The 12,237-nt window shown below is 35.9% G+C and overlaps 1 protein-coding gene across 1 annotated transcript in view; it reads left to right on the top strand.

Annotated features, from left to right (window-relative positions):
* The window catches only part of ATIC (5-aminoimidazole-4-carboxamide ribonucleotide formyltransferase/IMP cyclohydrolase), a 32,345-nt gene extending 22,994 nt beyond the window's left edge, over window positions 1-9,351 (top strand). Inside the window, exons 12-16 of the mRNA XM_027873778.1 lie at window positions 959-1,087; window positions 3,526-3,618; window positions 5,029-5,211; window positions 6,988-7,143; window positions 7,360-9,351. Coding sequence (XP_027729579.1) covers window positions 959-1,087; window positions 3,526-3,618; window positions 5,029-5,211; window positions 6,988-7,143; window positions 7,360-7,479 — 681 coding nt within the window. The 3' untranslated portion in view covers window positions 7,480-9,351. The remainder of the gene's footprint in view (window positions 1-958; window positions 1,088-3,525; window positions 3,619-5,028; window positions 5,212-6,987; window positions 7,144-7,359) is intronic.
* The last annotated feature ends 2,886 nt before the right edge of the window (window positions 9,352-12,237 follow it).

Raw genomic sequence — 12,237 nt, 5'->3', positions numbered from 1 at the left:
CTCCTCCATTCCTTTGTGTGTGCTGCTTCTCACCAACCCCAGTTATGAGAAGTAGCAAGTCTATCTTTTCTTTCTCCTTCCTAGTGTATTCCTTTTACCGTTCCTTCTTTTTCCCTCTTCTTCAAATCCTTGGAACAGAACCAATCAGTTTCTAGGACCTTCATTATTCATATTTAATTCCTTCAGTACCCTTTGAAGATATTGAGGCTCTGAAGGGAGACTTGTTTCTTCTTGCTCTTTTAGAATATTAGTAGTATACCATCATCTAGCTTTTTCCAGTTGTTGAGATAAATTGACCTTTCTTTTGACCGTTGTGTTTATGTTTAATTGTTCTTTTTTGGCTTTTGTTTTTTTCATTAGAAGTTCTTGTAAGTCCTGTATTCCATTAAAAGTCCTTTTTTTCCCCTATCAAGCTAGCAAAACAGATTCACAGTGAGAAAAAAATGAGAGTAAATGGTAAAAGAATTAAATTTGCATCCCAAATTGTTAAGGCACAGATAACTAGTCGTCATCAAATGTTTACTAGACATTTTGTGCAATTAGAAGGAAAGGAATTTGGTTTACTTTTTATGTTGTTATTTAATTTTGGCTACTGACAAGTCTTCCCTGTTCACTTTCTCTTACAGTTACCTGTTTTCAGCCTTTTCCTAATGCTTGGCAAGCAGAGATGTCTGTTGGCTATTATGTTTATCTTTTCCTTTACAAGTCTTAAAAGACATTAAATTTGAAGAAATACAAATGCATTAACATTGTTTTAAGTAATAAGGCCCAACCAGTTGGGTTGGCCCTATACTCCTACTGAAATAACTTGACACGTCCCCATTAATGATAGGTATGCCAGGAATTTTACTTTATTGAATTTATCCTGCTAAGAAAGAATTGTTTTGAGAACTATGTATGATTTTATGAAAGTAACATCAAATATAAGAGGAAAATTTAAAATTTTCATTGTTTTTAGATGGACCCATCTTACAAACCAGATGAGGATGAAATTCGCACTCTTTTTGGATTACATCTCAGTCAGAAGAGGAATAATGGTGTTATTGACAAGTCATTATTTAGCAATATTGTTACCAAGCATAAAGATGTAAGTTTAAAGTATAATTTATTTCAGTTGTATTAAACATTTTATCATAGATGTTAAAGGATTGACTGATAGGAATTTTTTTTACATAAAAGCCAGCCTCTAGTCTATGAAAAAATTTTGTTCCAAAAGGTCAGTTATTTGTTTCTGTGGGAAAAAAAAAAATTTTTTTCTTGGTTTTTGAGTTCCATATGTAGTGGTTAAGTTCTCAGGCCACGCTCCAGAAGCTTGAAGTGTACTACAGAATCTAAACTCTGTAGCAGTGCTTTCATTAGAAAAAGTACTTCGTGTTCAAGCTTTACAAGTGCAGGAACAAATCTCCCCTCTAAGTAACCACCTATATCATGGGATCAGGAGCGTCTTCAGTTCCAAGCCACTGAAGGTTGTAAAGCATAGGTCGAGGTGGTAAGACACAGCAATTGGATGGGGACATGTATTAGATGTAAGGCACCTTTTGGAATAAAACTCTTGGACATATTTCAGGCTAGCCAGCTTCCTGTTGCCTTATTTATTTTCTTCCGTAGGTCCCAGGCATTGGCTCACTAACAAATATCCTCTCCCCTATAACCTTTTGTCATAGATTTAGAGTGCTTTAGTAACAAAAGGGAAAGTCAACATGGAGTTATTCCCCTTTTTCTCTTTGCATTTAAAGTGCAGAGGGGAAATTATTTTGAACTTTGCTTTAACTTGACCCTCTCTATACACAAAAATGTTTCATTCGGAAATGGGTCCTGTGTTTTTTATATTATTCATTGTTTGCTGTGTTCATTGCTTTACAAGTGTCAGGAAAATATTCATGGTAAGGATGCAGGAGTGACCTGAGAATCATCTGAGAAACTTCTTTGATTTCTTAATCCTGAACTATATTTTTTGAAGTCCTAACTCTATGCCTTCCATCAGATATAAAGCCATTAATTCTTAGTTATGTATGTGTTGACTTGTTTGGAATATTTTGTCATGATCTTAGTAGAATTTCTCATTCTCATCCTTTGAAATACTTGTTTTGTAGTGTTTTTATCTGTTTTTGCTCAAGCTAGGTTGTGCAGTAGATAAAGTGTTTGACTTGGAGTCAGGAAATCTGAGGTCAAATCCTTCAGACACTGGCCATGGCCAAGTTACTGAACTCTCCTTTGGTTCATCTATAAAATGGGAATAATAATAGCATCTGCCTTATAGGACTGTGAAGGTTAAATGAGATAACATCTGTAAGGTGCTTTGTAAACCTTTCAATCACTATACAAGTGCTATTTTAAATTATTATTAATATTATTGTCATTGTGAACACTACAAGTCACAGCGACCAAATGTACCTCAAATGTTTCTTATTTCCTTTGGGTGCATGATGAAAACAGTACTATCATCTTGTTAGCCATTTACTTGCAATTTCTTTATGAGTTCTAATTTCTTTTACTACTAGAATGTCATTATTGATATTTTTAGTTTCTTCAAAAGTATGTAATTTTAGTCACTTAATATTAATTTATCAAGCATCTAATGTGTACCAAGTACTTATTGTGCTAGGACTGGGAATACAAATAAAATGAATGAAATTGTTTATCATTGGTCAAAAATTGCACATTTAGAGTATCAGAGTTAAATTCATGTTTATTCTTTCTTCTTCCACCACCATTACCAAAAAATCAAATACTTATACTTTTCTTTTTATTCTCTTTGTAGTACAAAAGACAGTTTAACATCAAGGCCAGTAAGATTCTGGTCTGTAGTCTGAATGACAATGCCATAAGACGTTTTCAGGCACAATCAGATAAGAAGTTCTGCATGTACAGAGTTCTCATGGTGCACATTTTCAGTTATAGATGGTCTTATTATTTCTAGTGACTGTGGGATAAGGAAAAGCCAAGTCTTTGCTGCTTTGTTGAGTTTCTAGGTGACTCAACAACTTCCTGAATTGTTTATGCTTCAGTTTTTGTGAAGTAAAATGCAATTAAATCTCTTTGCCATGATAATAAGTTAAAGGTTCTCTTAACTGCATCTGTGAATCCGTGATAAAATGAACTCTCTGAAGATGAAATGTGGTGAAATACCAAGAAGAGTTTGGTTTTTGGTGTGAATTATAAAATAAATATACACCATATGATATATAGGGCATCACAATATGACATAGATTGTGAGTGCTTCAGGGTTTGCAAGCAGATTCTCTATATTAAGTCACATTTACTGAGCTCCAAAAGCAATATATTAAACCAGGTATATATATATTTTTTGGTCAATTAAAATAGTTCTGTGATACCTGAATAGATAAGGGCTTGCCGCACATAATGTAATAACCTTCTACTACTTCAGCAGCAAAAAGCAACAAAACTATTCGTGTGTACCATTGATTTAATTTACTTTTATTTGTTACACTAAAGGAATAAGATACAATGAAGAGCTTTAATGCATTTGTGAAGTGTAAAATTATAATTAATTTTTTTTTTCAGTTGCCTGAATTTGCTGTCAGGGACCTCATCGTAGCTACGATTGCTGTCAAGTACACTCAGTCCAATTCAGTGTGCTATGTTAAGGATGGTCAGGTAAATTGCTTAAAGAATGGCATACATATGTTTGCTATTGTGTCACAGCTCGTTTGGGGGGACAGCGAGTAAAAGTCAGTTTTCTTCCTAACCACACAAGATATTCTGTACCTTGTTTTACCTAGGTATCTGTTTATGAAATAATAATGTCAAGAATCTTTTAAATCATTACCAATCTGCTAGTTTTCCTTGTCCTTATAGCAGGGGTTACCAGCCCATTACCACAAATCATTCAGTGATCACTGTGAAACTTCAGGCTGAGTGCATTTGGAATTGTGTTCTGATTTTTAGACATAGACTTCATTCTGAAGTAGGTATGGCACACCCTTCTTAAATTTTCAAAAGTGGAACCTTTTTACAAAATGGGACTCAGTAGTCCCAGAAGCTCTTTGCTTCCTTAGTATTTTAGTGCCCGAATCCATGAAATAATGGCACATTTGCATACTCACATTTTCTTGTCACAGTGTTATAACTAGTCTTCAACGTATTATAATTCTTATTTGCCTATAAAGTATCTCAGAGATGTCACAATGATTCAAAGAGCTGAGACAAATGGTAGATAGCTGCTTAGTTTGCAGAGACTTTTAAATATTATTTTCAATGCACTTTTCAAAAAACAACATTCTACTGTCCCTGGCATGTGATCATTTGTTTTGTGACAAAACTGTTCCTGTAATTGTTACAGGGAAGACTTGAAGCCTCTAGTTGATACTGAGACAGTTTGGAAACTTGGCAGTTTTCTCACTTTGTTCAGAGAATGAAAAATACATTGTCAGAATTCTCCTGGCCTACATATGCAGCATTCACGCACGTACATGTGTGTGTAAATAAAACTTAGTCGGTTTTAAAAATGGAATTAGCTAGAGAAACCATGGTCTTTATCTTCATAAAATAAGAGGAAAATTAATGTTTTCCTGATTCTGAATTGAACATAGTTGTGGACATTAATCATTTAACTGTAATAGTCTTTCATTTAATTAAGGGACATGCTGCTGCATTTTGTTTTGTTAATGAATGAGATGTCAAGTGATTCTGTTATTTTGCTATTTTCCCAGTTTATGGTTTTAACATCTGTTGCTCAATAGCTTACTTGGAAAATCTGACATTTTGCTGTTCTCATTGTTGAAGTTAATAAATCTGAGTAATAAATACTTTTTTAAAAAAGTTGTAAGTAGTAAATAATGAGGAAAGATTTATTTTTGTGGTTATAGAACTTGTTGGTCGTCAGACTAATTCATCACTTCAAACCCAATCTTAGCCTATAATTTATCTTTTTGTCTCTATTTGATGTGTTTCTAATTTGTATAGTATTAAAATTACTTTGAAAATTATTTGGATATAAGGATATGAAAGAAAAATTACTGTTTTGAGAAAATGTGGTGTTCATTTTAACTGACTTATGTCTTTCAGGTAATTGGCATTGGAGCAGGTCAGCAATCCCGAATACACTGTACACGCCTTGCAGGAGAGAAGGCAAACAATTGGTGGCTTAGACATCATCCCCGGGTGCTTTCAATGAAATTTAAAGCTGGAGTAAAGAGAGCAGAAATCTCTAATGCTATTGATCAATATGTGAGTGACAACATTGGTGAGGTATGTACAGGACGTTTCTAGATATTGTTTTGACATAAATAAATGGGTGGGGCAATGAATAGAGGTCAGAAAGACCTGAGTTCAAATTTTGCCTCAGACACTTACTAGCTGTGCGGCCCTTGGCAAGTCACTTAACCCTGTTTGCCTCGGTTTCCCCATCTGTAAAATGAGCTGGAGAAGGAAATGGCAAACCGTTTGAATATCTCTCCCAAGAAAACCCCAAATGGGGCCGTAAAGAGTCAGACATGACTGAAACAGCTGAACAACAACGAAAACAAATGGCTAGCAAAGTGAAGGGGAAACAGGCATTTTGCCAACAAAGCTTTTCTTAACTGGAACACTATCAATGTGTTCTTATCATTTCTTCACATACTTTTTTTCTCTTCCATGGATCACTCACAAGGAAGTACACCTAATGGTAATAATTATGAGACTACAATTTTATCTTTCCTTCTTGGTCTTAACCAGGAATTGATTGTGTTATGGGAATAAATTGTGTTAGATTGGATAAAGTAATATAAATTTGATGATAGTTTTTAGTTTTAGCCTGTCTCCCAACAAAATCTACTACTAACATAGTCATGTGATCCTGTGATTTATGTTTCAGCTCCTTGATTGCCTTCTGTCCTTCTAAGGTATTAGTAGTCATTGAAATGCCAGAGGAACACAGAAAAAAAAAAGGAAGGAAATGTTTATATGATACAGGCACTGGTGGCCTCCTAAATAATTCATTTGGAGTTGTACTCGAGCTCAACATTTCTCTCTCCTATTCCTGTTTAATAAGGACAATCTGTATGACTGTCATTACGTGAGATTAGAGAATGATGATGCCCTCTTGTCATACATTATATAGTTCACCATAACTGCCGAGGAGAATCTTTGAAGTTGACTTTTTTTTAAACTTTAAGCATTTTGCTTGTTATTTTATTTTTCCCATAGCAACCCCAATTGATTGGATTCCTGGCTACTTGCTGACCTTTTTTCTGTCAGAAACTCTAGTTTACTTAATAATGTGTCTTTTAAAATTGAAAACCATTGTCCAAAATATGAACTTTTGTTAAATAAAAATACTCTGAATCACAGTGATTCATGTCTTGTAGGTATTTACTTAAGAAAGTGGTGTATAAGTATAGTTCATGAAAATGAATTGTAATTAGAATTCCTGCTTATCAGTTCTGATAACCTTTGAAAATTCTTTATAATATTAAATTCTGGTTTATATGCATACAGTACATCTGCATCACCTAAACAAACAGGGATTAAAGGATAAAATTTGTGAGTGATACGTGGATTAGAAGTGATATAGTTATGACTATAGTTGATAATGGCCTGGAATTCCATTATTAAATGAATAATTTTTCCACATAAAAAACTTGATAACATCAGATGAAAAAGGACTATAGAACATATAAATTGGGTTGTGAAAAAAGTGTCATTGTTCCTGTTAGAAATGAAACAGGATGGCATTGTGGATAGAGGGCTGGCCCTGGTGTTAGGAAGACCTACCTGCGTCCACATCCTGTCTGTGGTATACCGGTGGTGTGATCCTGGGTGAATCTCAATTTCTGTAATTTAGAATGAGAGTGGGGCAGTTACATGTTGCAGTGGATATAGCTCTGGCCTTGGAGTCAGGAGGGCCTAAGTTCACATGTGACCTCAGACACTTGACACTTACTAGCTGTGTGACTCTGGGCAAGTCACTTAACCCCAATTGCTCATGAAAAAAAAAAAAAGAGTATAAATTGTTAGATAAACTTCTCTTTTTTCTTTTTGTAGGATGATGATTTGGCCAAATGGGAAGCAATGTTTGAGGAAGTTCCTAAACTTTTAACTGAGGTAGAAAAGAAGGAATGGATTGATTCGTTGAAACAAGTATCTCTCAGCTCCGATGCCTTTTTCCCTTTTAGAGATAATGTTGACAGGGCTAAGAGGGTAAGTTTAGTGGATGAGGGAACATTTTCAGAATGTATGTATTTTCCAAAATTACTATGATATTCTTAACTTGTATGTGTAGGTGACTTTTTTGATTGAATTGGTAAGAAAATGTATAATTATTTATAGGATTTTGTTGTAGGGTCAATGACTAATCTGAATTATTTGAGAAAATTCACTTGCTTTCTTGTAACATTTTTTTTTTTAACCTTTTAGAGTGGTGTAGAGTTCATCGTGGCCCCCTCAGGTTCAGCTGCTGACCAGATTGTGATTGAGGCCTGTGATGAGCTTGGAATAGTACTCATTCATACAAACCTTCGACTATTTCATCATTGATTTTGTTACATACTTTCATGGATTGTTTGCAAAAGTCTATCATGAATAATTGTGGACAATTATGATAACGTATGAAAAATTTTAGTGGATATCTTTTAAAAAGAAATTTTAATGCTTTATCATTCTTTGGTTTTTGAAACAAATTACATCATGGGAGTAAGTTTCATATATATAATTTCATCTTTGAGTATTGAGCGGCTGCTGTATATAATCTCTACTGTACATCTTTATGTAAGAATACAGAACATCTCAGCTATTTGGAAAGCTAAGTATACTTATCTAAACACAGCTAAGAAATAAGCAAAAAAGGACTGAGCAGCAGAAAGACACATCACAAAACTCTGTATTTTTCCTTTTGGCCCTTTCTCAGAACTTATTTTTTATAACCAAACAGATTACATATTTGTATGTGCAAATACTAACAGATCTAACATATGTAACAGATCTAACATATGTAACAGATTTGGTTATTTAATTTTTAAGCTCCCAGGTAATTTGAAAAAGCAAATTAGAATCAATTATAAAGAGGTAGGTCAACTTCCTACTCAAAAAAAAATTGCCCTTTTGGTATTCAGTTCTTGTTTATTGAAATACAGTTAATATCTCTGCACCCCCTGCCCCCTCTTTTTTTTTTTAAAGTCAGAGGAAGATATGGCCTAAGCTTACCATTTGTCAGAATAACCAGCAGTATGAAACTGAAAGTTTTCCCTGGAGAGTGATTGTATATTCACTCCAAAATAAAGTGAAAGCAGTAGTAGCTAAAGTGTGATATGATAGTTATGTGTTTAAAGAAAAAGGGGGCCTCATTAGGTAGTCCTAGTGCTGCTCCAGGCTCAGGCTGGCTTTCCCTTGTAATAGTTTTCTCTTCACCTGGATCTCCCAGGTTAACCCTTTTGGGCCCTCTGCCTAGACTTTGTGCTGAAAGACGCCTGCAGATGAATGATAATAAGATGTTTCTGTTTTTGTGTTTTTTCTTAACCTTAAACAAATTTCTTATGGGCTTATATTTACACAAATAGTTTGCTTAAAGTGAACCTCGGGAGTACGGGCAAAAAGATGACAACCTGTGATTTTTCACAAAACTAGTGATGGAATTAACATTTTAGTTTTGTATGTTTCTTTTTAAATGTATACCTTTGATTTCATTGATATAGAAAACTCCTATTGCAGATTGATGAGAAAATTCTGCCAATGCAGAATGGCAATTGTCCTGCAAATTAAAGTGTTAGAATATTATTGAGGTACTGAAAAGACAAGTGACTTGACCAGGGTCACGTACCCAGTATGTTACAAGTAGAATTTGAATCACTGTCTGTAACTCAGAGGTCCTCTCACCATGTGCAGGGCCAGGATGCATTTAATAAATGCTTCCTCATGATTATCCTTAAGAAATCTTAACTTCATTGTTATGAAGAAAAGCCTCAGGTTCTACTGAAAGCAATATTTTTTTCTTTTGTTGTTCTGTTTTAATATTTTTTCTTTCAAATTGATTCAAGTCAAATGTACCTTAGGTTGAACTATCTTAGTATTCTTTAAACATTTTCAGCAGTTAAGTATATCATTAACCTTAAGTTGGTCTATAGTATTCCCAGTTTTCAAACATTAACATATTGAGATTTGTGAATACTACATAAAACATTATTTGGACTGATCTTTGCAGCAAGAATTTGGACTTAACCTAATAGAGATGAAATTAGACTTTAGTGGTCTCTGATCAGTTCTGGTTTTACTTCTGTGAAGGGAGTATGATTTTTTAGCATATTTAATTTTTTCACATTTTAAAATCTTCTTTAATGCCCTCATCCCTGTGATTCGTTTCAATTTTTTATGTATGATTTGTGAGCTTTGAATTAAATGAAATGCTCTTGAGTATATGGTGTGATGTGTTGGTCCATACCTAGTTTCTGTCAAACTGCAAACCAGAGTTTCTATTCTATCCTGGGGACAGTAGTGAGGTGTTGGAGCTCGAGCTGGGGAGTCGGGCTTCTCTTTCTGGAATATCAATTTGGCATCAATGTGAAGAATGAATTGAAGAGGGGAAAGACAGTACAAAGAAATAGCTAATGCTACAGTCAAGGCAAGGGGTCATAAAAGTCTTCGCTACTGTGACAAAAGGTATCCATGTGAATGGAGAGTAGGGGATAGATACAAGTGATTTTATGGAAGTAGAATTAGTAAGACTTGGCAGCTGATAGGACTTAAAGCAAGGGGTTGAGCGAAAGCCTGAGAATGACTCCTAAGTTGGAAAACTTGGCTAAAAGAATGGCAGTGTTTTCACCATAAAGAAGGAAGTTAGGAGATAAGGTGAGTTTAAGAAGTAAGAAAACGACTAATTTTGGGAACACTTTGTGATGCTTATTAGACATCAGAGTGATCATGTCAAGCAATTGTAGGTTGTGAGACTGGAGCTTGGGAAAGATGATTGAATATGTAGATTTGGTAGTTATAGGAATGATAGTTGAATCCCTGGAAATTCGTGAATGTAGAGAGATGAGCAGGCCAAAGACATCAGTCCTGGGGTATAGGCATGCAGTGGGGTTGGAGCATAGATGATGATCCTTCAAAGAAAGCAGAATGAGCAGCTAGGTAGAAAAGATCTAGGAAAGAATATGGTAATAACTAGAGAGAACATCTAGAAAGGGGTGAACACTGTCGAAAACTGCAGAGAGATCATAAAGGATGAAGATGTAGAAAAGACCACTGAATTTAGCAATGGATAAATCACAGCCTTGGAGAGGAGGCAGGTTGCAAAGGACTGAAAGGAGATTTAGTTGATGTAGCATGGGATAAGTGTAAAGTAACTTAATTATGAAAAGAGTACTAATAGCTGTGAAGCTCAGGAGAGGCTTCCTGAAGGTTGTCCCACCCTTACTGATTTTTGAAGGAGGCCAAAGTAAGAAGGGAATGCATTCCAGACATGGCCTGGGGAAAACCTGTGCCAAAGTCACTGAGAGAAGGAATAGGATGTCAAGTTTGGGAAACAGCAAGTAATCCCATCAGTTGGCACGTAAAGTACAACATGGGAAGTAATGAAACACCTGGAAAGGTAAGTGGGAGCTGTGTTGTAGGAAGCTTATGAATGTCAAACTGAGTTTGTTTCATACTATGGGCTACTGAAGATTTTTGATTAGAGGAATGGCATGGTCAGACCTGTTTGATTATTTCAGCAGCTGTGTGAAGGATGGATTGGAGAGCAATTAGGAGGCCTTTGCAAGGAGAGAAGTGAAGGGAGGTGGCTATATTAATAAGCTAAAAATTTACATAGCTCTTAAAGATTTATAAAGTGCTTTGCAGATACCTCGTTTAGGCCTTACAACAACCTTAGGAATCAGGTACTCATACCCATTTTATAGATGAGGAAAATAAGGCAAACAGGATAAATGGCCTGTCCAGGATCACACAGCTAGTAAAGAAGGGGAGTGGTGCAAAGTGTGTCAATATAGTATTAATAAGATCAGGCAACAAATTGGATACTCAGGGTAAGAAAGTAAAAAAACTCAAGTTGCCAAGTTGGGTAACTTGGAGGATGGTGGTGCCTTTAGCAGAAAAAATAATGAAGAAAGGATGGGTTTTAGAGGACATTTTCATCTGTGCCAGTGTTTGGAGAATAGGCAGGTAGAGCTGGCAGTTGGCAGTGTAAGTAGTTTAAAAGAGACTGACTGTAGGTCTGGATATATAGATTTGGGAGTTAGCTGCTTAAAAGTAATCATTGAACCTAACAGATCTGATGAAACCGCCAAGTGAGAAAAGGGTCCAGGACAGACGTTTAAAGGGTGGTAGATGAATGATGGGAGCAGCTAGGTGGTGCAGTGGATAGAGCACTGGACTTGTAATCAGGAAGACTCATCTTCATGACTATGTCTGGCCTCAGACACTGTTCAGTGTGATCCTGGCCAAATAACCCTGCTTGCCTCAATTTCCTCAGCTCAGTAAAAGGAGCTGGAGAAGGAAATGGCAAACCACTCTAGTTTCTTTGCCAAGAAAACCCCAAATGGGGTCATGAAGAATTGGACACGACTGAAATGACTGAACAACAACAGATGAAGGATGACCCAGCACAGGAAACCAAGTTAGAGAACTGTCCCCAAAGCTGAGGAGACAAGTATTCAGGAGAGGTTGACCCGCTGCAGGTACATCAAGTAGAAAAGGCTATCATTTCTATGTAGATAACTCTCAGATCTGCATATTCAGGCTTCATTAATCTCCTGAGCTCCAGTCCCACATCATGAAGTGGCTGTTAAACATTTTGAACTGAATGTCACATGGACGTTGCAAACCCAAAATCCCCATAATTCATTTCATCTCTTCCTAAATCCACCCATCTGCCAAGCTTCTCTGTTACTGTTAGAGGCCTTGCTCTCCTTCCGTTCACAGAGCTTCACAACTTCAGTGTAACCCTGATTTCTCAGTCCCATCCTCATATGTCACCAGAGTTTATCATTTGTATCTTCATAGTATCTTTCATATGTCCCCTTTTCTTCACTCACCCAGGCTTACTCACCTCTTGGCTTGCCTATTGTGTTATCCTCCTATAGTATTTGGTCTCCCTGCCTCAGACATCTCCCTCACAACTCATCCCCTGTCTGCACAGCTGCTGAAATGATTTTCCTAGAGCACAGACTTGATCATGTCACCCTCTCCACTTTCCAATAAATTCTAGTGACTCTCTAATACCTTTAGGATTAAATGTAAACACTTTTCATAACATCCTTATCCTTTCTTCCCAATCTTCTTACACATTACATCCCTCTGTATGCT

This window comes from Vombatus ursinus, unplaced genomic scaffold, assembly GCF_900497805.2.
Source record: "Vombatus ursinus unplaced genomic scaffold, bare-nosed wombat genome assembly UNPS02014802.1, whole genome shotgun sequence".
Lineage (NCBI taxonomy): Eukaryota > Metazoa > Chordata > Mammalia > Diprotodontia > Vombatidae > Vombatus > Vombatus ursinus.
This window is presented reverse-complemented; position numbering and strand designations above follow the sequence as displayed.